At 36.8% G+C, this 27986-nt stretch overlaps 1 protein-coding gene and 1 long non-coding RNA gene across 3 annotated transcripts in view; one reads left to right on the forward strand and one right to left on the reverse strand.

Annotated features, from left to right (window-relative positions):
- The window catches only part of LOC135760480 (complement C3-like), a 78027-nt gene that overhangs the window by 11241 nt on the left and 38800 nt on the right, over positions 1 to 27986 (reverse strand). For both annotated transcript variants that reach the window (XR_012336539.1, XM_065274472.2), the window contains exons 21-30: positions 27092 to 27301; positions 26885 to 26945; positions 26611 to 26697; positions 26140 to 26343; positions 25898 to 25973; positions 25650 to 25809; positions 25447 to 25542; positions 25191 to 25347; positions 23152 to 23315; positions 10644 to 10802 (exon numbers count right to left, since the gene is read on the reverse strand). Coding sequence is in view for 1 of the 2 variants with exons in the window: in XM_065274472.2 (XP_065130544.1) it covers positions 10644 to 10802; positions 23152 to 23315; positions 25191 to 25347; positions 25447 to 25542; positions 25650 to 25809; positions 25898 to 25973; positions 26140 to 26343; positions 26611 to 26697; positions 26885 to 26945; positions 27092 to 27301 (1374 nt within the window). In the remaining variant the exon portion in view is untranslated. The remainder of the gene's footprint in view (positions 1 to 10643; positions 10803 to 23151; positions 23316 to 25190; positions 25348 to 25446; positions 25543 to 25649; positions 25810 to 25897; positions 25974 to 26139; positions 26344 to 26610; positions 26698 to 26884; positions 26946 to 27091; positions 27302 to 27986) is intronic.
- On the forward strand, positions 4564 to 8690 carry LOC135760486 (uncharacterized). Its single transcript, XR_010537420.2, has 5 exons — positions 4564 to 6929; positions 7517 to 7576; positions 7684 to 7774; positions 7874 to 7953; positions 8337 to 8690. It is a non-coding gene; the product is annotated as an uncharacterized lncRNA (long non-coding RNA).

Raw genomic sequence — 27986 nt, forward strand, 5'->3', positions numbered from 1 at the left:
TTCTCTACTTTTGGTCTCCCTAAAATTGTCCAAACTGACCAGGGAACAAATTTCTTGTCTAAACTATTTACTCAAGTTCTAAAGTCTCTTGCCATTTCCCACAGATATTCCAGCGCTTATCACCCCGAGAGCCAGGGTGCGCTGGAAAGGTTTCATCAAACCTTAAAATCCATGCTTCGCAAATATTGCATGGACGTAGGAAAAGACTGGGATGACGGCGTACCGTTGGTTTTGTTTGCTGTGCGTGAGACAATTCAGGAATCTCTCGGCTTTAGTCCTGCCGAGCTTGTATTCGGCCATACTGTAAGAGGTCCCTTAAAAGTCTTAAAAGAGAAAATGTTAAACACTGAAGCAAGCCCTAAGAGCAATGTATTGGATTTTGTATGTCGCTTTCGAGAGCGCCTGCATAAAGCTTGCTCTCTTGCTAAAGAGTCCCTTGCAGTCGCGCAGACGAACATGAAAAAAAACTTTGATAAAAAAGCTTGTGTTCGCAGCTTTCAGCCGGGTGATGAGGTGTTAGTTTTGTTGCCTCTACCCGGTTCCGCACTGTCTGCTCGTTTCTCTGGTCCCTACCCTGTTTTGAAAAAGGTTAGTGAAACAGACTATGTAGTTGGTACCCCCGACAGAAAACGCCAAACTCGCGTTTGTCATGTCAATATGTTAAAGGCTTATCACAGAACTCCACCTATCACATCTGCAGATCAACCTGCTGCGCCCGCGGTCTCTATTGCTGTACCATGTGATATCATTCCCTCCCCCTGCGGTAAGATTGTTTCTGATGAGGATGGAGTGGTACTAAGAAATGTCTCACAACAATGTGCAAGGTTGTCAAACTCTGAGATGTTGAAAAATCTGTTGTCACATTTAGCTCATTTATCTGCCCAGCAATGTCAGGATATAGTGTGTCTCATTCGTGAGTTTCCACAAATTTTTGGTGACATTCCCACTCAGACTACTGTTCTAAAACACGACATTAAAGTGACGTGCTCTTCTCCTATCAAGCAACACGCATACAGGGTAAATCCTGTGAAGAGAGCAGTCATGCGTGCTGAGACTGAATATCTTGTTACTAATGGGTTAGCTATGCATAGTAGCAGTCCGTGGAGCAGTCCATGTCTGCTTGTGCCTAAACCAGATGGAACCTTTCGGTTCTGCACAGATTATCGAAAAGTCAATGCTGTTACTGTGCCAGACTGCTATCCGTTGCCTCGTATGGAGGACTGCATCGATAATCTCGGATCTGCACGTTTTGTTACTAAACTGGATTTGTTAAAGGGGTATTGGCAAGTTCCTCTCACCCCCTCTGCATCGGAAATTTCAGCCTTTGTCACCCCTGATCACTTTTTACAGTATTCTGTAATGGCCTTCGGCATGCGAAACGCCCCCGCTACGTTTCAGAGGCTAGTGAATATTGTATTGTCAGGCGTTCCTAATTGTAACGCTTATCTGGATGACCTTGTCGTATATTCCTCTGAATGGTCCGAGCATATTTCTCTATTGAGGACGGTATTTGAAAAACTTGCATCTGCCTCTTTGACGTTGAATTTAGCCAAATGTGAGTTTGGGCAGGCTACCGTAACATACTTGGGAAAAGAGGTCGGCCAAGGTCAAGTTCGACCGATCCAAGCAAAAGTTGAGGCTGTTGCCAATTTTCCTGTGCCAGAGACACGTCGAGAGTTGCGACGGTTTCTAGGGATGGCGGGGTATTACCGTAGTTTTTGTAAAAATTTCTCAACTGTTGTTTACCCCCTTACAAATCTTCTTAGTCCCTCCAAGCCATACGCCTGGTCTGATGAGTGTCAACATGCTTTTGGTAACGTTAAGGCTCTCTTGTGTAATGCGCCGGTTTTAGCGGCACCAGATTTGAATTTCCCCTTTAAATTGGAGGTTGACGCAAGTGCGGTGGGTGCAGGTGCTGTACTCTTACAGGAGGATGCCTCGGGTATTGATCACCCCGTGTGTTATTTCTCTAGAAAGTTCAACAAACACCAACGCAACTATTCCACAATTGAGAAGGAAGCTTTGGCGCTCCTTCTTGCACTACAATATTTTGAGGTTTATATTGGCTCATCTTCCATACCTGTTGCTGTATTTACTGATCATAATCCTCTCACCTTTCTGTCTCGTATGTACAATCAAAATCACCGTCTCATGCGTTGGGCTCTAATTGTACAAAATTACAACTTGGAGATCTTTCATAAAAAGGGAACTGATAATGTTGTGGCGGATGCCCTTTCTCGTATTTGATTATTGTTAGTTTTTTTTGTTGTTGTATATGCTTTGTTATTATTGTGTTGAAGTGTATATACAAACATTATGGTGTTTGTTTTTTTAAGGGTGGGAGTGTTACGGCTGCTGTTGTGCTGTTTTTTTTGTCTCTCCTCTTTTCTCTTCGTCTTGCTTTTACTTTCACAGAGTCATGCCATTGGTTGGCCTTCTGTCTGTTACCGGTGATCCTCTGACGTCATCTCCAATCACATCCATCCTTCTTCTATAAAAGAGTGCGGCAGACTACCGGCGCGAGCTCCTGAACGCGCTCTGATATTGTGCGGCTGATTCTTTAATTGTATGTCTGTTGCGTTGCTGTCCACAGTGCGTTGTTCCCCCCACTCGAGTTTTCTTTATTGTTTTATGTCTGTGGTTGGGAAGTGGACAGGTAAGAATGTCGCGCGATATACATCGTGCACACGCAGTCTGTTTTCCACTGTATTAGGCACACTAGGTAAGGGGCGAGCACCATCCACTGTATTTTTGTGTTAGAGAGCGTAGATTAGTCAGGGCGTCCTGGACGCTGAAGAACCTCTCTTTGTTTTTTTCATTGTGTAGTCAGCGTAGAAGGGCTAATCACAGTCAGACGGGGTTTTTGTTTGTTATTTTCATTCCTTTGGCTGCCGCCCATGTCCCTTCTCATCCCTCTCTCTTTCATGTGGGTTTTTGTATATGCTAATGACAAGTACACTGTATATATTTTTCTCACTTTTGCATATAACAGTTCACTGTAAATACTGTAAATAAACATACGGCTTTATTTGCACTGCATCAATACTGTTTGTCTGGTTTCTTCTTAATGCTCCACACCTTTCATAAATGATATAATGTTTCCGACCCCCTTTCCCCTTGACTTTCATCTGGGGTCGTAACACATGCCATCTGGGCATGGTCCATAATAATCAAATTCCACCGCTATGAAAATTAAGGAAGAGATTCTGTGAAAGGCCTGGGGAAAAAGAAGAGGGCATTTTGGAATGAAAGGCCAATATAATTTAATCAAGATTAGCCCCCCTGCAATTCTACAAAAGTGTTGAGAATAATAAGTGAAACGAGTATTAAACCAGAGGCAGATCCGTTTCCTGACACGAACCCCGCTAAACTTTAAGGGGCTGTTTCCCGGACCAGAATTAGCTTTATCCAGGACTAGGTCTTAGTTTAATTAGAAAATATAACTAGCTTTAACAAACATGCCTTACTAAAAACATTACCTGTGTTCATTTTGAGGTAAAACAGAGGGCACGGATGTATTTTAAGATATGTCAGTGCAAGTGTTTTTCAGTTTGGAGAGCTCTTAAAAGTGTTTAAGTCTAGGACTAGTCTAATCCCTGTCCGGGAAACCGCCCCTTAGGATTTTATCAGGATTTAAACGCGGCTGTACCATATGGCAGAGGAGGCGACTACAGACATAAAAGACAGATGACTGCCCATCAGTGTTGTCAAACCGCTGGAGAGCTGTGCCCTTGCGTGAGTAAATAGGAGTTTTCCTTACTCAAACTTGTTCTAAGGGCAGAAAGAATATGATTGGTTAACAAAAACGATCAATCAAAATGCTCGTTACTGGTTTTAGCCTTCAGCGGAGCCTTCAAGGCACCTTCTGCATTAAAGCAGTTCGAGCTCACCATTGGTCAGGTGAGTAGCGCAGATATGGTAAGATATGAATGAGACTGCATTTGAATTCAGCTCAAAATGTTTCGAGCATTTAAGTGACATGTTTCCGCATTTTCACGTGTCCGTGGCACGACTTTATTTTTCGAGCCAGTTTCATGTGTTGGTTATTCAATTTTTTTCCCTTTTTTCAAACCATTGTCGTTTGGGGTTGGGGTTAGATTTGTGGTTTTCGTCACATTTTTAAACTGCTTTCGCGTGAGGATAAAGTTGGGTTTGGGTTAGAATGGCATTGTTTATACATTTATTTGTCAGAAATTTAAATTGTTCTTGCTTGGAGTTGGGGTTAGAGTTGGGTTAGGATGTCATTTTATGTAACAAGGTTGTTCTAACCCCAATACTAAGTGACAATGGTAAGATAATAGGAAAAAATAATTGAATAACCAATATGTGAAACTGGCACGAAAAAGAAAATCGTGCCACATACACGTGAAAACGCAGAAACATGTCACTTAAATGCTCGAAACCTTTTGAGCTGAAATCAAATACTGTACAGTCTCATTCCTATCTTACCATATCTGCGCTACTCATCTGACCAACAGTGAGCTCGAACTGCTTCACTGCAGAAGCTGCCTTGAAGGCTCCGCTGAAGGCTAAAACCAGTAACGAGCATTTTGATTGGTCGTTTTTGTGAACCAATCATATTCTTTCTGCCCTCAGAACATGTTTGAGTAAGGAAAACTCCTACGTAGTTGAAGCGTTATCCTGCACCTCATGGAAAACAACTGAAGGACCAAGCAAGCAAGCAAACTTTATTTATAAAGCACCTTAACATCCACAGCGGACACAAAGTGCTGTACAATAAAAACAATAATATATAAATAAATATCACTGCATGAAAAGAGCTGTATACGGACAAATACGGAATGGGAAATCCCTGCTAAACTTTAGGTTTGCCAGATTTTTGAGGCAGAGTGCTTGGAAAGGTAATACACCAAAGTAAACCCGTGAAACATCCAGAAACCTTACGTTTGTGGATGTATGTAGGAACTGGTGGAAGTTTCCAGGAATCCTTACAGCTGGTTGTAAGGAGGGGTGGGTGTGAGGTGTGAAGGGCTTTTTATATGTTAATGACCCAGAGGTAGAGGTGTCTTCTTTGTTTTCAGAGCTGAGTGGGGTGGGGTGGGGGGTTAACCATGTCTCTTTAAGACAGCACATACAGTATTGTGGTACATAAAAACTGTGTTTTCTAAATATGTTTATTATTAATATAATTTAATTAGTCTATTTAAGAAACTAAGCATCATTCAAAATAACTAAAATTCAATGGACACAATTACCATTTTAATGTGTGAAAATTATGTCTCTGACTCAAGAGAAATGCAACAAATATTATTTCAGAATATATATTTCCAACACTTTGAAAACATGTCTCCAACTGCCCTAGGTCAGAATATTGTGAACGTATCTCTCAATGCTGCATACATCGTTTAAAAGAAGCCGTTCAAATGACATCATGTAACTCATTTTTGCTAGCTAGGATGTTGATAAATTAGTCAGTGAAATGTAAAGCTGCTTATTTTTGCTGATGTCTCATGATTTGAAGTTCACTGTTTCTATTGTTATTATAATTCTACCCTAACATTTCATTAAATCTTTTAAAATAGAAACAAAAATATCAATAGACAGGTCCATAATCTAAAAGACAGTCTTTCACATGTGGATGCAAAACATGTTGGGTGAAACAGACTGACAAACTCGGGTAAACATATCTGCAGATACCTGTCAGCTACTGTACTTCTAGTCCAGAGGTGCCCAAAGTTGGCCCACAAAAGACCTTAAATTTTTTTATGTTTCATGCATACTTGAAGGTGTATAAAATGCATCACAAAACCTAATGAACTCGGGTACTATAGGCTAAAAATGAAGAGGTTGCGGCAGTGGCACACAGAGAAAAGGATATTTAAAATTGTTTGGCAAAACGATTTCTTTTTCCTACAAACAGCCTTGGAAAATAAAACTGCATTAGTTATGCATAAACAGAGTAATGTTTGCTTATTTATTTTTTAAAATATTAGAAAATTATAAATTAGGGGTTATCAGGGCAACTTTAATTTTAATATAACACAACAACATTTACTTTTGGCCCACGGCCCTCAGTCAGGTTTGGCCCTTGTAAGGAAAATGTTCGGGCACCAATGAATGTTCTAGTCTATCTGAGGAGGTAACTTTTAGCATATGATAATGCATGCTTGCACAAAGTCAGACCACATATTATAATGTTTGTCTTCAATCAATCAATTTAAACAAAAGAGATGGGGGCTTTATAATATAATAAGGGTCCATATATCACAGTGAAAAAAGACATACATGTATTTTTACTTTAACATGAACTAATGCTGAGTTACAGCATATCCTAATAATAAACTATTGAAGAGTCATCATTAACTACGACATGTTTTTCATTGTTAGTTAATGCAGTCATTTACAATAAATTAATTTGAGTTCATGTTGTAGTTAAGTAAGTTCAGTAAGTTACATGTCTTAACTCAGCATTAGTTTATATTTACTAATATTTAAGTAAGAATTCATTTAGGTATACGTTCAATGTTTCCAATGATGAGCAGTTAATCCACTAAACCCAGAGATAATTCCTGAGGCATGTTTAAAGAGTTTTGTATTTCATCAAGAAGGTGCTGCTGATTCACAAAGATTTTATATTTAAGAAAATCTGAGCATCATTCCAAATAACTGTTAACATGTTTGTCAACTAAACATGTTTTGTAAACGTAATAAACTTTATAAAAATATTTTTTATTTTTTATTAATAATCAAGTATAAAGAACAATGCATAGTGTGAAAACGCGGATTATAAAAAGTATATTAAAGAAAAGGACTACATTTCCCAGAATGCACCTGCACCTACTCATCTGCCCCCACCCTTCAGGTGCGACTGCTCAACCTATGGGCTTGACGGGAAAATTCAAAATCGCGAACCGTTACTGCCTGGACTACTCCGTCTCTTGTTTGTTTGTTTGCTCATTAACAGTAAGGTAAGTTTGATTTAATTCATTTGTCTGCATCGCGCTGATCGGTTGCCTATTTGTTCATATTATGTTATTAACTATGATTCGTTTTTGTCTTTATACTAGAACTGTTTGAATTTAAAGCACAAACAGTAAAACATTAAGGTTATACGTGGTACACAGCGGTAAACATGAGGTTAAAAATACGCGAAGTAACATTCAAACCGGGCTGTTAAAAGAATCAATTCGATGTTTAAATTTTTAAAAACAAAACTTTAAAGAAGCCAAGATGAGACGTTATTTGCTTAAAACAAACAAAACAACAGTAACTCGTGTGTTTGAAATGTTAGCAGCTAGCAAGTGTCTCTCTGCTATTTTAAATGGTACAGACGATCTTTTGTTGTTTTAAAAGCTCATTCAGTTCTGGTAGATGCTGCTTATTTTTCAAGACTGTTTTAATAGCTTTATATTGATTTGTAACAAAGCCAGCTTCACTTTAAGAGAACCTAGATGCTAATTGTAAAGAAGCTTGGAGTCATAATATATTTAAACGTTATATGTTTGCTGTTCTTCATCTTTTTAAATATGAAGTCTATACATGTTTGTGTTTACAGAGGTCATGTACACTGTGGTCAACTTTGTGGACGATGAAGAGGTTTCTGGGTAAAGCTGATGTATGTTTAATCATTCAATGATTACATTAAATTAAAATCAAACATGTTAAATAGTAAACGGATGTATTGTGATATGTGATTTTGATTTTTAATTCTGTGTTTGCCAGAGAAATATAATGAAGTAACAGTGAAAGCTAAAACATCAGACTGATCCAGACACTGAAGAAATTGATGTCACTGCAATCTGGCCAAAATGATGTAAGTTTAATAATGAAATTATTAAATTAAAAAGGTTAAATCGTAAATAGATGTGTTATGATGTATGTGATTCTATTTTTTTTATTCTGTGTTTGATAGACAACTATATTGAAGTAACCTACTGTAATGAAGCTGCAGAACAACACAGAGACTCTGAGGACATCAACACAGAAAATTAAGTAAGAAGATTTATGAAGTATTATGAAGTTCTTTGATCATATATTGTTGTATCTTTGTACAGTTTAATGCAGTGGTTCTTAACCTTATTCCTGGAGACCCACGGCTCTGCACATTTTGTATGTCTCCCTTATTTAACACACCTGATTCAAATCATCAGCTCATTAGAAGGGATCTCCATGAACTGAACTACGTCTGTCAGATAAAAGAGATATACAAAACATGCAGGGCAGTGGGCCTCCAGGAATTACGTTAAGAACCACTGGTTTAATGTTAACTTTCTAAAATGTACAACTTTAATTCTATGTCATTTGATTTGTCGTGTGTATGTGTATGTGTATTAGTATTATGCCAAATACTTATATGTACTTTTATATTTCCAAAGGGCTCCAAAGAGATGTCTGTCCAGATGAGGGTGCATCAACGTTACCTTTGCTGACAAGTATATGCTTTACAATGTAAAACCTAACAGTTAACTTAACTCAAACCATTTAAGGAAATCGGTTGCCTTAACCCATTAAGTTTAAAAAAAAAAACATACATTTGAGTACTGTGAACTTAAGTCTTGTGCAATAATGCACTTATATTTAGTTAGTGTGAACTTAAATATAAGTGCATAACTGCATGTGACTCAATTTGTTTAAGTTCACAGTACTCAAATCTATGTGTTTTAAAACTTAAATGGTTTAATGCAACCGGTTTTCTTAAATGGTTTGAGTTTAGTTAACTTTTAGGTTTTACAGTGAGAAATTCTTAAATAATTCCAAGACAGAGCTCTGCAATTGTATCTACACTGCAAAAAAATCAGTTTCTAACTTAGGATTTTTATCTTGTTTTTAGTAGAAAAACTAAAAATTCTTAAATCAAGATGTATTTTCTTGATGAGCAAAATTACCTAAGAAAATGTCTAGTTTTTAGACAAAAATATACAATTTAAGTAAATTTGTGCCTAAACAAGCAAAAATATCTAACAATGGGGTGAGAAAATTGTGCTTAAATTAAGTTTTTAAGAAAAAAGAAAACTTAAGATTTTTTCTCACACCATTGGCAGATATTTTTGCTTGTTTTAAGCACAAATTCACTTAAATTGTGTGCATTTATTTATTTTGTCTAAAACTAGACTTATTTTCTTAGGTCATTTTGTTCATCAAGAAAAAGCATTTTATTTAAATAATATTTCTACTGAAAACGAGACAAAAATACTATGTAAGAAAGTCATTATTTTGCAGTGTAGGACTGATTTCTTGAACAACAACTATATTGATCTTGCTTTATTTTATTTAAATATTTACTACATTACAGTGGCAGGTGGTGACTTCTTTTTTTGTGAGCACTCGATGCAAAGTTTGTCACAACATGTATATAGCCAGTCATTTGTGTGGTTCAAAATATGTGTTCTGCGTGTATGTGCATCACGTGTTTTGACTAAACCCGTGATGCACATGGTTTACATGAAGCAACAAACACATTTTAAAAACACAAGCAACACACATGACACTCCGAACACTTATTTTGAATTTGCACCCCTCGGATGAGCAGTCACGAGCCGCCACTGCTACATTACATTGTACTGCTTTGAATGTAATTTTTATTGTTGCTTTTATTTTGTTTTATTTTACTCTAATATTGCTTTCTCTGTCTGTATATTTATGAGTTTAAATAGTATTGTTTATGTATGCAACTTTTAATATTTGTGTATAATATTATTTTGTTATTGTGACAATTGTGAATTGTTCAGTTTTTTATTAAATAAACATTTCAAACTCAATTCAAGTTTTTTATTTTACATAAGGGTTTTGGGGTGTATATGAATATATATATGAATATATATATATATATATATATAGTGGGGGGGTTTTTAGTCTATCTGCATAGCAGGCAAATAACCAATCAAGTCACTAAGCTATGAGGGCTTGGGTTGGGCTTAATACAAAGTGTAACCAATCAAATGATCTCAACTGGAAAGTTTCAAAGTTGTGTCCCAATAGTTGTCAGAGTTTTGGGAGGGGGTTTTAAAAGCAACCAATCAGTGTTGAGATTAAACACCAATGGAGACACTAGAATTGTGCAAAGGTGTGAAATCCCAGTACCTCTGCAGGTGTGAAAATGTCCCCTGACAAAATCTTCAATGGGATTATTTGCCATGGCAACAAATGGCTGCATGTACCACAGGAATATCCCATCAGCAAGATACATCCGAATTGGTATCATTACGGGAGTTTCCTAACTTGGTGGAATTAGAAGTTTACCCTCAGTGGAACTAGTAGATACATCCGAAAATCAGTGGTGTTTACAGGAGTTTCCTAGTACGGATACACCTCTTTTCATGCAGTGTATATAAAAGCTGTAAAACTAAGCTAAATGGGGATGGAGAAAGATCGAGGGAAGAACATGGGAAAGGCTACACGCTTTCAGAAGACAGATCCCTTCGGAAGAAGCATCATTTATGGTGTAATTTGCGAAGACACATGACAAAGACACGTGTCAAGAGCCGAATGTGGCATGAAATTTGGTAGAGATAGCCACCTCCAGATTCTTAAAGTGGGTAAAACCCTGATTTGGCTGCTTGCATAAACAGCCTACTGGGTCATTTTTTATTGGAGGAAAGGCTCTAAAATACACACGGTAATATTCAGCTTGTATTGGTGGAAAGCAATGATATTTTCTAATTAAAACTCTTGAGGCTTCTCACCTTGTTTGTTCGTTTGACGTGCACGTTCTCTTTAGCTAAAGTCCATCTGACTGGTGTGCTTCTTCCTTCCACACTTAGCTCCACGTTCAGATCGAAATTTTGCTCATTCTTCACCTTCATGTGATATTCAGCTACTGCCTGGAATACCATGATGGTTGCCTACAGACAAGTATGTATGCATTTAGTCAGAGGTGGGTAATCCATGTGCCATGAGTAAAAGCCCTCTCCAGTATTTTGTTCCAATCACCTAGATTAGCTAATTAGCACAGTCTTTCAGCAGGAGGTGACCTCCTGGCTCGCTGGTGTTTTAAGCCCTCAACGAAGCCTACAAGGCAACAATGGCTTGAAAAACGGACACAAATTGAGTAACCAATACGTGAAACTGGCACGAAAAAGAAAGTCATGCCACAGACACGTGAAAACGAGGAAACACTTCACTTAAACACTCAAAACATTTGAGCTGAATATAAATACAGTCACATTTCTATCTTACCATATCTGCGTTACTCACCTGACCAACAGTGAGCACCAGTGCTGTGATTGGCTGAAACGCTGGGTCACGAGAGCAGGGCTGGACTGGGACAAAAAATTGGCCCTGGCATTTTGTCCCAGACCGGCCCACTAGATAGGATCACAAATCTTTTTGCAACCTTGACTACCAACTCCATATAATGATTAAGCAGAAAAGTATAAGAGCTGACACATGACATTATAAAAATGTAAGGGCTCTAAAAGGCTTTGAAGGTTTGAAAAATTGTCTTGGCCAGTGAGTGTGCACAATGTGTAAACTAACGGTCCGTGTAACGCTTTTCAGTTTTTTTTTTTCAATTTGCACCATCAAAATGAATCAAATGAAAAATTGGTTTCAAACTTTCATTTTTCAATTTTCATGAGTACTTCACAAACGGATAATTGTCTCTCGGTTTAATTTTTAATTCTACGTGTTTTTGTTTAGGTTTTTGCTTTACAATTTCAGGTTTTGTAACAAACAGAAAAATGACGACTTATTCTAATTTTCCATTTCTGTGTTTGCGTTTGCGGCTAGAACGTACCATTATCGCCCGGGGGTGGGGTAGTCTACAGCCGGTCACGGACCCACAGCACTTTCGTGTTAAATCTCACCATATTTAACTCCGTATATTACACATTTATGATATATATATATATATATATATATATATATATATATATATATATATATATATATAAATAATGCCTGTAATAATTTATCTATCGGACCTCGGTTGCCGTTTTGGTTTTTATCAGTAGATGTCGCCATCTACTTTTTGTAACGGCCTGGCAGTAAGTGCATGCACCCGAGATGTGGTGGATAAACTTGTATCAGCCGCAGTTCAGCCTGCATAATGGCTCGAAAAGTTTAATCATGTTACTCCGAGATATTACGAGGTAGCGAGTCAGGTTTGTCACCTAAAAAAGTAGCTGTTTCTTGTGACTGACGTGCCCTTAAGCAAGGCACCTTAACCCCATTGATCCCCGGGTGCTGGGTGCCCACTGCTCCGGGTTTGTGTTCATCACTGGCAGTGCGTGTGTTGACTACTTAATGTATGCATTCCATACTTGACAACCATGTCACTTTCACTTTTGTTTTCCTTTAAAAAAAACTTTATTAGGGTATGAGCCGCAAATACCCACCCCGTGACGCCTGCCCTGTTATATTGGCTAATTTACTAGCCATTACTATTTGAGATATCCACAGTGTATCCATTCCCAGCTCTTCTACCAGCTAACCTACAGTGGTGTTAAAAACATGGTAGTGTACTAATAAAAGTGAATAAATTGCAAAAAAATATGTAAATTGAGTTTACTTCTTAATTTTTTTAATGTATTGAAAACATACACGTTCATTTCCAAATCAAAGCATTAACAACTTAGGGGAGGTTTCCTGGACAGGGCTTGTCCTTGTCCCAGACTAAAATGCATGTTTGAGCTGCCTTAATTTAAAACATTATCGACAGTTCCTGTCAATTTTTAGGGTTGCGTCAGAAACTGCATTTTTAATGTCACCCCACAAGTTTTTAATGGTGAAGAGAGATCAGGGGATTGAGCTGGCCACTCCTTAATCCTTTTTGTCTGGAACCAGATTTTGCCCTCTTGCTTTTGTGTTTGGGGTTGTTGTCTTGTTGACAGACACCCATTTTAGGGGCATTTTCTCTTCGGCAAAGGGCAACATAATCTCTTCAAGTATTCTACTGTAGTCAAACTGATCCATGTTCCCTTGTATTTGATAAATAGGCCCATCACGGCAGTATGAACAACATCCCAATCCCAACTGTCTTTACACTGTGGCTTGAATTCAGTACCCGAGGGTCGCCTGAGGTTCTGTCTAGACCCTTAAAAAAAAGATTTTAATCTTATCAGGCCACAAAATGTTACACTATTTTTCTTTGGGCCAGCTGATGTATTGATGTAATTCTATAGATGCCTTTTTTTAACAGTGGTGCTTTACTGGGGCTTCTTGCATCATTGACTGTCACAAGAACCTCATCTTTTATCTTTCTAAAGGTTTTCAACTTTTTAATCAAATTGCTTTGTTCCTCTGAGCAATGTTTGAAACAACCCATTTTATTTAGAAATTCAGCAGCAGATATATTTTATAACAAGGAGCGAGACATTTGCCTCCTCTCCTTCCTAACAAAGGACAAAAGCTGTTTTCACAGAATTAACTCATTTTAAACTTCATAAAGCTAATATTTTGATCACGCCACTTCAGAGCAAGTAATGTAGATATCATTACCAATGGCTCTATTGTTTTTCTATAAATAATTTCCAGAAATATTACTACAACAATAGTGGTTTATCAGGTTACTGATGTTGCAATACTATCTTTTTGATCATCACTGTTTATGATTATGCGGCATAAAATTATAAACTTTTTGCAATTTATTCACTTTTATTAGTACACTACCATGTTTTTAACACCACTGTAGGTTAGCTGGTAGAAGAGCTGGGAATGGATACACTGTGGATATCTCAAATATTAATATGGCTAGTAAAATAGCCAATAACAGGGCAGGCGTCACGGGGTGGGCATTCGCGGCTCATACCCTAATAAAGTTTTTTTAAAAGGAAAACAAAAGTGAAGTGACATGGTTGTTGAGTATGGAATGCATACAGTAAGTAGTCAACACACGCACTGCCAGTCATGAACACACACCCGGAGAGTGGGTACCCAGCGCCCGGGGAACAATGGGGTTAAGGTGCCTTGCTCAGGGCACGTCAGTCACAAGCGGCCGGCCGTGAGACTCGAAACGGCAACTTTCAGGTTACAAACCTGACTCACTACTTCTCAATTCAATTCAATTCAATTTTTTTATCTACTGATAAAAACCAAAACGGCAACCGAGGTCCGATAGATAAATGTTTACAGGAATAATTGTTATTCAAAATATATTTAATAAATCAGTAATATACACAGAGGAGATAAATATGGTGAGATTTAACGCGATAGCGCTGTGGGTCCGTGACCGGCTGTAGACTACACCTGGACTACACCCCACCCCCCGGCGATAATGGTACGTTCCAGCCGCAAACGCAAACACAGAAATGGAAAATTAGAATAAGTCGTCATTTTTCTGTTTGTTACAAAACCAGAAATTGTAAAGCAAAAACCTAAACACTTAGAATTGAAAATTAAACCGAGAGACAATTATACGTTTGTGAAGTACTCATGAAAATTGAAAAATGAAAGTTTGAAACCAATTTTTCATTTGATTCATTTTGATGGTGCAAATTGAAAAAAGAACTGAAAAGCATTACACGGACCACTTACCATTCTGAACACCTTATGATTACACTGGGACCTGATAAATGTAGAGCAGCAGAGCCACGAGTCCCATTATAGTGTTTGCAGAATATTTGTATCACTTTTTTCTGAACACCTTTGACCAATTCCAAACAACAGTAATTTTAAGGTCCGTTTATCTTTTGGTCATTTGATATCTAATCTGAAATCAAATAACGAGAAATGAAAAATGGCTCATGTTTCGTTTTTCCGTTTCATTTAACAAACGAAAAACTAGATTACGGCTCAATTTTTAATTTTTTATTTGTGGTATAAAAATCAGTTCATGGTTTCTATATTTCATTTACAGCAGTGGTAGGCGCTAAAACGCCCCTTTCATCTGATTGGCCAAACCACAGCCTGGATTTTTTTCTGTCAGGCAGAATAAGAGTCCGCAGGGTGCTGTCAAGTTCTTAAAGTTTCTGACGTGAAGCAGCATTTAATGTTTACCCCGCATGGTAACTGATGCAGAAATATTTCTGAACACATAATTAGTGCTGCGAAGTTTCGCCTCTGCGAAATTTGAGAGATCAGAAGCCATATACTGACACATAGTTTGATGTATCATTTATTATTTCTGTATTGCATAATTTTTGTTATACGTGTTCCGGTGATAAGTGTAAGTATAATGATACTGTAACATTATTACGGTGACGTCCATCTCCCACGTGTATTTTAGAGAGCTTTAAAGTATCTGAGTATATTCCGAAATTTTAGAGTAAAAAGACGGTAGTGGTCGTAACTCCGGTCTTTGGACGGGAGCGGGCGGTCTGACTGACAATAGCCTATCCTGTCATATTAACATAACAGCGTTTCCGCACTGACCTGTATAGCCAGCTCCAAGGAGCTGTGCGGTACTGAATCCGTTGTCAGTCAACGACTTTCTTTTGCACGGAATGTTTAAAATAGTTTGACAAAAATACTTAATTTCTCAGTAGGACCATATGGTTTTCGTTTATGTTGGTTAGAATTTTAAATGATAGACAATGTCCTATTTAATTTATGTTTCTCTGTTACATTTTGAGTTGACCCTAAATCTTTTTTTTTTATTCTGCCATGTAAATCTGGCAAGATGTCTTTGCATCCCAGTGTTGCCACGAGTGCACCTTAAAAGAGAACACATCCATCGTGGTCGGTTTTTGGAGGAGAGATGCTAAATAAACTGTCTTCCGAACATGATTTTGTTAAATAGGCTATAGATGTCGGTAAAATAGTTTAAAGTTAATTTCACTTAGCACTAAAGTTACAGTTTCTTTTCATATTTAGCTAATAATGTGAGACTGGGTAGCATAATGAGTGAAAGAAGTCATATTTATTTTCTTTATTTTTCCCAATTCTGTTGACAGTACAATGTTAAAATAATTTTCATGTTGACACGTCGACAGCGCAGAGCTCTATTCATACCTTAGGTGTGGGTGTCATAATCGAATAAATAATAATAAAAAATAAATTTTCAAAAGTTGGAATGTAAGCAAATGCGACTTAGAACATGATTTATTTGTCATCTTTACACCCTTAAAATGGATGTAATCTGTTACCACACTTAATGTTTAAAATTATTTCATTGGTATGTCTGCTAAGATGGACAGGACAGGATTTCAAATGGAAACTGTTTAAAAAACATATAAAAACATTGAGAATATTACATAAATTGTTTAATGTTTTATTTAGATTTTCAGCTGATTTTGTTCTGGGCCATTTACCTGATAATTTTATCGGTTTAACATAACCACTGTTGAACAAATATATAACTAATAACACATTTTAAATAACTAATATATTACATATAAAGAATAATAGAAAAATATTAAAGAAAAATAGGCATAACATAAAAAGAAACATAATCTGGTGATTTATTTCAATGTCACAAAAATGCATGCACATAACTGAGCTTAATTTGACCTCACAAAGATGTTTATGATGCTCATACAAAAATACTGCAGGAATTGGAAAACACAAACTTTTCTACACATAACTATACCAGAGCCCTTTGTGATTTCTAGAAGATTAATTGAACCTTGCTAATAGTACAGAGCAAAAATTGTCACATGAATGTTATAAACATCCAAAACTATTTTCGTTTAAACTAACAGGCATACAGTCTGACTTTTGAATTTATTTTGAATTTTGCTAAATTTGGGTTAATAGAAACCAATAAATCCACTTGTAGGACACTGCAGTATAACACTTGTAGGACACCTGAGTATGTGACTATTAAATTACATAATTTATCTTCTACAAAAATGTAGTTGAAGCGAATGCCTCACTAATCTCAAAGCACATCGTATATCCTCTACTATGGGAAGTCACATGGTTGATTTTAGACTACTTGTCTGCTTATTCATAAAATATAGTATACTGCATAGCCTATCACATAAATGTTGAATCTATCCAAAGTTACAGTCAATATTCCATTTAAATTTGCAATATCATTTTTACAGCATATGCTTTCACATTTACATGCAATAAGGGCAGATTAGGTAACCTAGTCTTCTTTATTATTATTATATTTATTTATTTATTTATTTAATTAATCAGATGATTTGGTAATACAACAAGGTCGTATGAAACATTAGTAAATGCATTAGCTAACATGAAAAAACAATGAACAATCTAGCTGTTCAGCAAGTGTTATTTCTGGTTAATGTTAGTTAATGTCAATACAGTTATTTAGTTCATGCATTAACTAATGTTAACAGTTACAACGCTTGATTTTATAAATGTATTAGTAAATGTTGAAATAAACATGATGAACTAAGATTCACAAATGCTGTAGAAGTTTTGTTATTTGATAGTTCATGTTAGCACAGGAAAATCCCCAGTGTTAAATTAACTCTACCAGTGTTAAATCAACACTATTTGGTGTTTATATAATCCACACCAAGATCGGTGTTAAAAAAGACTGGTGTTAAAAATATAACTCTGAATCAGTGTTAAAGTTAATGAGATAATGAAGTGATGATTAAGACATTAATGGTGAACACCTGCTGGTCATTCAAATCAATTACATTTTGGACATTTTCCTGTCTCTAAATGGGGAAAATACTAAAATAATAAAGAAAGACAAATTGTTAAATGCAATAGATGAATACTGTTGGGTGTATGCCTCCAAAAGCTGCAATCTTTCACGTTGCCTCTCTATCAGCATCTGTGTTTGAAAAATAAAATGATAACTTGCAGAGTTATTTTCTAAATGGATAAGTTTAACTTCTAAACAGCTGTCAGAACAAAATACAAGTGCTCAACTAGCATCCACACGCGTGATTTAGTAGACAAATCTTCTTTCTGATGTGATGTCTCACAAGTCAAATAGACATTTATCACAAAATGTATCATATTTGTGTTTGTTATGAGTTGATTTGAAGTCACCATTACTGTGATTAGTGTTTCATTTAGTTAGGCATTTGTCCCTTGACTTTCACTGATCTAACTCTCCTCTTTTAGCAATAGCAACAATGTTTTAGTAAGACCACTTGTTCATTGCTTCATATAGAGGAAAACCTTCCAGACCTTCTCAGTTTATTTTTATTATATTCTACCCCACAAATCATTGAAACATTTGATCACAAATTAATTATGAAGAAACAGGCATGTAAAAAAGCTCTACGCAAATGACATTGAATAAGACTGCTGTAATGCTTTAATGTGTTTTTGTTGTTGTTGTTTTTTGCTTAAGAGAGACTTGATGATTTCGGATACAAATCTCAACAATGGTGACAGTTAATGGTAAGAAAGTTGCTAAATTTTTGTCATGTTGCAATGCATGATGGGATGTATGATTGAGTTTGGTACCCAGCATGCATTGCGGCATGAAGCTTTGTTGTTGATTGTCACCATGATTGTGTTTTATAGGCTGATTGTTGATGTCTCAGTGTGTCTGACTAACACCAGAGATTAGATTTGGGTAAACAATATTTAATTCTTCAGGGTATGTGGATTTTACAGTACTGTTGGATTTCATGGGAGCCTCACAGGGTTTGCAGAACATAAATTAAACACTAATATTCAGTGATTACTTTTTTATGATGTCATTGAATCCCAAGACTTATACTTTCATAATAATTAACATAGCAACATAATAGACTACATTTCTCTCATCTTACTCTGCTTTAACATATGTGTTTTAAAAACACTGCCACAATTAGCAGCAGAAACTAACACTAAACTTCAAGACCCAAGTACCCAACTAAAGGAAACACTAATCGGAGCAATGGTGACTTACTTTATTAACCAGATTAACAGCAGTTCTTTAGAAGTTAAACCTATCATCCATGTAACTCTGCAAGCAAGTTGTAATTTTAGTTTTCAAACAGAGATGATGATAGTGTTCATTTAACTATATATGGTGATTTCATCTATTACATTTAATAATTTGGCTTTCTTCAACATTTTAGTATTATTCTCCAGAAACAGAGTCAACAAAATAAAATATTTAAGACAGGAACAATTCCAAAATTGAGTTGATTATACACGGAATGACCAGCAGGTGTTCACTATTAATGACTCAATCACTTCATTATCTTATTAACTTTAACACTGATTTAGTGTTTTTTTAACACCAATCTTGGTGTGGATTATATAAACACCGAGCAGTGTTAATTTAACACTGGGGATTTTGCTGTGAGCTAATGCATTAACTAATCTAAACAAATACAACCATGTTGTAAAGTGTTATCGATAATTAAGATTAGTTCACAACCCACATGTTGTGGTGGACACAAATAAAGAGGGGTGCACAGATAGTAAGCTTTCACTGGCAGGACAAAGCAATACACCACTCCTTTCTCCATAAATGGGCATTGTTGTCACTTTTAGATATTTACATCATGGTTTATGGTAAGCCACATCTTTGAATTGTGGCACTTCTTTTGTGGAATTGGATGATGTCAACTTATGTCTTTAAATACAAATGTACATCATAATGTACAACGGTACAGTGAAGCAGGGCTCTGCATTGCAACTCTTTCACTTGCATATATGCCCATTAAATTTACAAGCATAGTGGGTAAGTGAAGACTAAAACCTACTGTAAATGTTATAATGTTAAGGTTATATTATACTTTTAAACATTTACTAGTTCCTGTGGCTTACCATAAACAATGATGTAAACATCTGAAAGTGACAACAAAGCCCTTAATGCATTTACTAATGTTTAATAGACCTATTACCATATCATATGATTAATTCAATAAATAAATATAATAATAATAAATAAGACTAGGTTACCTACTCTGCCCCTTTTGTATGTAAATGTGAAAGCATATGCTGTAAAAATGATATTGCAAATTTATATGGAATATTGACTGTAACTTTGGATAGATTCGACCTTTATGTGATAGGCTATCAATATATACTATGCTCCGGAGTAGGGGTGGCACGGTCCATGAAAAAAATCCGAACCGTTCGGTTCGCTTGTCTCGGTTCGGAGCGCATGTGTACCGCACGGTTCAACGGTTCATGGCATGCGCAATGTAGTCTCATGCCCTGTATGTGACCTCAGATAGCGTGTTTCCCTTTCGCGCGAAAGAAGAGGTGACTGGTTTGGAGAATGAGTAACTGCAGGTTATGTTACGTGTAGAAATGGCAAGTGGGAGAGAAGAGGAAGTCTGCCCGCAGTTGGAGGATGCGCCAGCGTCGTATAAGTTTGGTGTGTGGAAACATATTTTTATTTCATGTTACACAGGAAAATCCCCAGTGTTAAATTAACTCTACCAGTGTTAAATCAACACTATTTGGTGTTTATATAATCCACACCAAGATCGGTGTTAAAAAAGACTGGTGTTAAAAATATAACTCTGAATCAGTGTTAAAGTTAATGAGATAATGAAGTGATGATTAAGACATTAATGGTGAACACCTGCTGGTCATTCAAATCAATTACATTTTGGACATTTTCCTGTCTCTAAATTTTTATTTTGATTTTAGTATATATTATATATTTATATATTTACGAACTGGGGACTTCAATACTATTACGTCCGTTGCATTCTCTTTCCTATTTTATTACCATTTGCGCGTCGGTTTAGGGTTAGATTTACATAATGACATCCCTACCCAAACCTAACTCTAACCCCAACGCCAGGTGACAACTGTTTCTAACCCCAACGCCAGGTGATAACTGTTTAATTTCGCGTACACTGTTTAATTTCGCGTACACTGTTTAATTTTGCGTAATCTAACCCTAAACCGACGCGCAAATGGTAATAAAATACGAAAGAGAATGCAACGGTTTAATAGTATTGAAGTCCCCAGTTCGTCAAAAAATGACGCGAAAGGTATACCCTTCACGTCAACATATGACGAATGGTCAAGTGTCGTCAAATATTGACGAAATGGGGTGAGGATGTGTTGGCAATACACATTCTCTTTTTTGCCAAATAAATGAAAAGCATGTTGAAATCATCAATGTCTTCCCTCTTGCTGTATCAAAATCTCATCTGGCTTTCCTCAGAGATGGTCCAATGTGCTTAAAGTCAAATTCAGTTTGTGCATGATTACATGATATAACTTTTTTTAATACTTTATCCTGCATTATGGATAATTAATACATTAATAAGATAATACATTTCTGGAGTGTTAAAAATGTAAAGAAAAAATAACAACAAGAACCGTACTGAACCGTGAACCGTGACCATAGAACCGTGATACGAACCGAACCGAGGGTTTTGTGAACCGTGCCACCCCTACTCCGGAGTACTTGATACAGGCTGTACAGTTAGTTTAAACAAACTCTATCTGCGCCTGCGCAGTGTGCACTTGATGCTGCCATGCCCACTAGATCCAGCGAGGGGGAGCTGGAGCTCCAGCTCCGTCCATTTGGCTCTGCAGCGAGCACCACTTGCAATAAACGAAAAACGAATTGACTGAAGTTCAAAGACTCTCTTCATTCTTTGTTAAAAAAAGGAATAACGATAAAATGATCGCCATAAACGAAAAACGGGCCACTTTTAATTGGTTTTTCGTTTTTTGATTCTGACACAAAAACGGTTATTTGGTTTTTCGTTTTGAAACAAAAAAACAGAAAATTGGTATTTTCGTTTTATAATTACAAACGAATTACGGATTATCCAGAGATCCCCTGACCCAGAAACTTTAACAGCACCCTGCGGACTCTTATTCTGACTGACAGAAAAAAAGCCAGGCTGTGGTTTGGCCAATCAGATGAAAGGGGCGTTTTAGCGCCGACCACTGCTGTAAATGAAATATAGAAACCATGAACTGATTTTTATACCACAAATAAAAAATGAAAAATTGAGCCGTAATCTAGTTTTTCGTTTGTTAAATGAAACGGAAAAACGAAACACGAGCCATTTTTCATTTCTCGTTATTTGATTTCAGATAGGATATCAAATGACCAAAAGATACACGGACCTTTTAATAACTAACATTCATTTTTTTAAATATATATTTTCACTTCATACTATTTTATGACCTTGCTGCTTGAATCAGGATTTAGTCTAATGGTCACACCTCAATTTTGCAATTTCCATGCATGGCATCTTTCTTATGGACATCAAATAATGAATTTCCAGTGTGTGTTAAACTTTTTTGGCCTATTTTAAATGTAAAAACAAATGTGCCTAATAATCTGCACACTTGAATATAAGGTGCTTTATTCTCCAGCCAGCCAACATTAACAATAATGTATTACTTATAAATGCTTTATTTACAAAATTGATGGTAGTTTAAGATTAATTTGGTTTGGAATTAGTAAAATATTTGATAAATACTGTGATCAAAAGTTTGATGTAGCTACCTAATAATTCTGCCCACACTGTATTTTATTGCAGTGCAATCACTCATTTTGCAAACATTAATTGGTTTATTACTTGTGTTTTTGACTGGGTTTTATCAAGAGGATATCTACCAACAGTGTTTTAAAAGCAGTTCTGCTTACCGCACGTCAACTCTGTTCTCAGTCGTCTCTTATTTTGACAGATGCACACTGACACTGGATGCTTCATAAAAAAGCCCGAAAAGTTATGATTGGGCTAGCCAAATGTCAAATAAAAAAGAACCAATGGGCTGCTGATTAGGTGTCTCCTGGGCCGGTCTGTCCGAAAAAAACTAAACATCTCCTTTTTGGAAAATGCAGTACATTGCCACCGCGCCATTAATGAATTAAAAACAGAAACAAACAAACAAAGAAAGCAACGGGCTGCGTTGCACGATTTACGAGTGTTATGGGCTGGTCAAACAAAAACTGTGTGAGATGTATGATACGTCACACAAAATTTGTGTGTATAATGATACTCCCCCTCTGCATCTGACACAAGAAACAGAAGGGGTTGGGGTGGAGCCTGTTAAGAGATGATTGGGCCAGCCAGCCTGGTGCCAGTATGGAAAATGAACCAATGGGCCGCTGTCCCTGCTTTATGGACCTGTCGCTGGCCAATAAAAAAAATATTATTTCGACCGGCCCCCAAGTGCATCGGCCCTGCCCGGTATGCCAGATTACCAGTCCAGCCCTGACGGGGAGTGCCTTCCAGGCAGCGCTGCCTTGAAGGCTTCGTTGAGGCCTTAAAACACCAACGAGCCAAGAGCTCACCTCCTGCTTTAAAACTGAGCTAATAAGCAAATCCAGGTGATTGGAACAAAATACTGGAGAGGACTTTTACTCATGGCACATGGGTTACCCACCTCTGCATTTAGTTGACAGTTACCATGTATATCAGTATCAAATATGGAGTTGTTACAGTAGTGTACCTGTGTGGTGCCATAACCACCATAGTGAGATTGTTGTCTGGCCAGCCAGTGCACAGCTTCTCCCGCTTTGTCGTATTGTTCTGCTCTTAAAAGAGCAAGCACTGCATAAGCTGTGGCCTCTAGAGAATGATGATGTTGTTTTGGGACAATCCAAGCTGTTCCTGCTGTTTAAAGATAAAACAGAAACATGAATGTTACTTACTCTTCTCTATTTTTATTGTTATTGCAACTCATTACAGAGACGACCAAGGATGAACAGTGTTTAGAGCCTTTAGAGCCTCTTTCTTTCTCTCTGCACTAAATGGCAGTGCTGTGGTTGGATGGTGCAGATAAAGGGGGCGGTATTATCCTAGTCTGACATCACAATAGGAGCCAAATTACAATGACCTATTTTTTCACATGCTTGCAGAGAATGGTTTACCAAAACTAAGTTACTGGGTTGATCTTTTTCACATTTTCTAGGTTGATAGAAGCACTGTGGACACAATTATAGCAGTTAAACATGGAAAAAGTCAGATTTTCATAATATGTCCCCTTTAAGTTAAGAAAATAAATCTACAAGTAAGATGTAAAATGCAATTACAAAAGAGTTACTTTTTAACTCTCTGTTAAATTGGGACAATATGTACACCCAGCAGAGTTGATGTAACTCTGGGGGTTTTGTTGTGTGTGTGCATATTTTTCCTTATATTCCTCCCAATTTTACTGAGTAGGCCAGGGGTGTCCACTCCCTCTTCCTGGAGGGCCGGTGTCTCTGCAGAGTTTTATTTCAACCCAAATCAAACACACCTGATCCAGCTAATCAAGGTCTTACTAGGCAGACTAGATACTTTGAGGCAGGTGTGTTGAGGGAAGTTTTAGCTAAACTCTGCAGGACACAGGCCCTCCAGGACCGACTTTGGACACCCCTGTAGGCAGTCATATAGAGTTATTTGTTTGAATTCCCTGATAACATTACTGACTGTTTAAAAACTAAAATAACATGAAACAAAACACAAAAATTCACATCGCAACTTCTAAACTGGTCCCATATGTCATATACTGTATTGTGACTTATTTTGCTAAGTTGTAGTGTAATATGAGGGTTATCAGAGTATTATGGAGTCAACTTGTCATTATTACCCTAGCAAAGGGGTGTCCAAAGTCGGTCATTTAAAATGCAAATGAGCGGATGAAGTGCAAACACTGATCACAATGATGGTGGTTTGTTGTAATTGAAACTCAATTGTGCTGTCAAGTCCTTCTTTTCTCTCTCTTTCTCTCTGCACTAAATGGCAGTGCTGTGGTTGGATAGTGCACATTAAGGGGGCAGTATTATTATAATAAGAGCTCCTTATGACATCATAAAGAGGGCCAAATTTCAATGACCTATTTTGTGCTCACCCCCTCAAAGTAGCAATGCTAACCTCTGTATGCCATGGGCCCTTCAATTGATTTACTGATCAAAAGTTTTCTTTCACATCAAAATGAGATCCAGCACTCTAAGCAGTTTGTCATTAAAGATTTTTAGAAACTGTAGACAAAAATTAACCAGCGACAATTTGGGGCTCACAAACATCAAGAATCAGAGTATGAATCTCAACAGTGGTGACAGTTAAATAAAAACCTTTATGCTGCAATGCATGCTGGGTATTAACATATGACAAATCTCATTCAGGACTCCCAGCATGCACAGCGGCATAGATAAATAATGAACTTTTTACAGTTTACTTTGTCACCATGGTTGAGATTCATACTTTTATTCTTGATGTTTGTGTGTCCCAAATAAACACTGGTTAATTTTTGCCCAAAGTTTCTAAAAATCCTTAATGACAAACTGATGTGAGAGTATTGTTTCTCATACACTTTATTGACAGAAAAGAAACTTTTGATGATTAAGTAAATGTATGTACCAAGCACCAAAGAATTGCACTACAAGTCTAAATTACATCACAAATGTGTTTTACACACACCAGGGCAATAATGATGACCAGCTGACTGTTTAATATCCCTTGCATATACACGTATACCTTGATGTTCTGCAGGAGCTGCTTACTGACCTTCCTGTTTAGTGGAGTGCTTCATCAAGACATCCTCCTTGAATTTATTAGCATTGGCCATGGCGTAGGAAGTCATTGCAACAGCATAAGGATTGCTCAGTTTTTGAAGTTTACCTTCCAAATAGCCAACGGCTTTTTTCATACTGCCATGAAGACTCTATGAAGATGTGCGTGAGACATCAAAATCAGGAGATGAACAATGTAACGGTTTTGAAACACAAGACAACAAAAAATGTGGTGAAAGAGCTGCACATACACCAACGTAGTTGGCACAAATCTTGCTGCCCTCCTGCATGGCGATCAGAACAAATGCTGTTAGAGAAGTTTCAGCATCTTTACCCTCTACACCACCCTGAATCACAACACAAAAACTTCAGGGTGCTATATACTGTTTCAAGCAATAAGACAATGACCATTATGTTTTGTCTCCAACCACATATCGCAGCAAACTTAACTTACAACCATTGAGCTTAGAACTACAGCTGCATCCTCTTTAAAAGACCCATCTGGCAATTGTTTTTGGAGCACCAGCCACTTGAGGGCGCTGCAGAGCACATTTTCTTCTACAGCAATGAAGTCACTTGCCATAGCGAAGACTTTAGCCACATATGCTGTTAACCTTTAAAAGAACGATGAAACACAATTAGAAATGGTAGTCACATGACTGTAAAACTGTACAGAATGTTGACTTAAAATCAACATTTTACCATGTGCTGCCCTTTTTTTTTTTATAGGCAGGGAATGAATCATCTGGTAGGCGGTAGCCCAGCTCCAACAGATAACCTTAATATCAAAGAGTGAAAGAAAGATTCTCAATTTGTTGTTGTTCACATTTGTCTCTACTTTGAAAAAATGTACATCAAAGCAGTTTCAGGTGACATTAAAATTAGATTCAAGTATTTACACCTGTGCTATGTAAGATTGTTTTAGTTCGTTGTATTCTGCTGACCTGTGTTGATATGGTTAATAGCTTCATTACGGCGGTCCATGCCAACAACGTCCCACTGATTGGTGCTGTCCAGATAATGAGTGGCAATGAGAGGAAGAGTCATGTGGACCATGTTCTGCTCGCTACACCCATATGGCTGTTTAATAAGTCGACCCATGAAATCTCCACTGATGGCCTGCTTGACTGTTTCAGTTATCGCCTCACCTAGACGCATGAAAAGATTGAATGCAGAGAAATCAATTCAGTTTCATCATCTACTGTAGGTATTCCAAAATTTTTCATGGAAATCAGGAATGGTTTGGATTAAATCTCCATCTTAACCTGTTAACCTTCGAACCATATACTGTAAAGAATGATATGACCAGATTGACACTTTTACTGATGTATGCAAGTCTGTATTTTTTCTTGAAGTAAAACCAAAGTGTCACATTGAACCACTGTAAAAAAGATTTTGATTCTGAACCAATTTACCCTCTACTGAGATTAATACTTCAGGACGTTTGCCTGGAATCCAGTCTTCTGGCATGGCAGGCATTATTCGCTCGTGTTGTATTCCACCTGATTTGAATGCAATGGAAAAAGGTCATGAAGTACATTGTTTTGGGAGATTATCCATCTTATTTTTTGCAAAGCTTGATTGGCATAGGTATTGCTTGGAAGCGTAATACTTGTAACATGCTAGAAATATAATACATTGTTTTTTTTCACAGCTGGGTGGAATTGTTTACTATGAAGTAAATCTTACCCATCTTCGCAGGATTAAGTTCAACATTTTTCAGTGGTACTTCACGTAACACACCCTCGGACTGTATTCGAGAAAATAAAGAGTGGAAGTTTACCATTTGTTGGTTTTCTCTGGGTTTCAGCGTACTATTCAAAACCAGAATGCTAAATCTCATCTATGACCAAAGCAAAATTAAAACAGTAGGTACATAATTCCAAACAGACTTACCACAACCTTCAGGGGCTTTCTCACTCCATCTTCGTAGTCCAAAGCAGCAGCTTTCACCTCAATATTATGTTCACCCAACTCCATTGGAATAATCACATATGAAACAGATCTGGTGGAAAAAGCATCAACTTCTACCATTGTTCGATATTTACCCTTCTTACTGGCAGAGCTGCAAACATCTTTTGTCTCTGTGAAGTCAACACGCACTCTCTGTAAAAGAAACAGTGCACAGATCTCAAAATGTGGGTTCAAAATTCAAATAAAACGGTTATTTGTTCAATTGTACAAAAACACACACAGTGATGATTTTTATTATTGCATTTAATATTGTGATATTTTTCATCATTTTATTGTTACTTTTTTCTAGAAAAAGAGAAGTCTATAAAAAATTTGAGAAAGGAAAATTTTTACCAAAGTAAAAATAATGATTTGGTCTCCATGAAAAACGATATTTTAACTTTGTTTCAAGGTAATTTTTTATCTTGGCCTGAAGAACTATTTTGATTGATATTAAATTAAAATGTTTAAGTTTCCACCAAATAAAAAATATAGTTTGGGAAAAACTAATAAATTTAGATGTAACAAATTACAGCAATTTTTTAAAGTTGATCCATAGTATACAGCAATTTTTTTAAGTTGATCCAAAGTTTCATTTTTTTCAGTGTACTGTAGCATGTCCAAAAACACCTCTATTTGGATGGGAACAAAGTGCACTGTTTAAAAAAAAAATATATTGCAGTCCATGGGCCTCATTTATTAAATGCTGTGTAAAAAACATCCTACATTTGATCTTACGATCATTTATCAAAAATACGTACGTGTGATTCATAAACCGAACATACGCGCAGAAAACGTGTATACCTCTTTCAAAACTATAAATCACAAATGAACTTCA

The sequence above is a fragment of the Paramisgurnus dabryanus genome, chromosome 4, assembly GCF_030506205.2.
Source record: "Paramisgurnus dabryanus chromosome 4, PD_genome_1.1, whole genome shotgun sequence".
NCBI lineage: Eukaryota > Metazoa > Chordata > Actinopteri > Cypriniformes > Cobitidae > Paramisgurnus > Paramisgurnus dabryanus.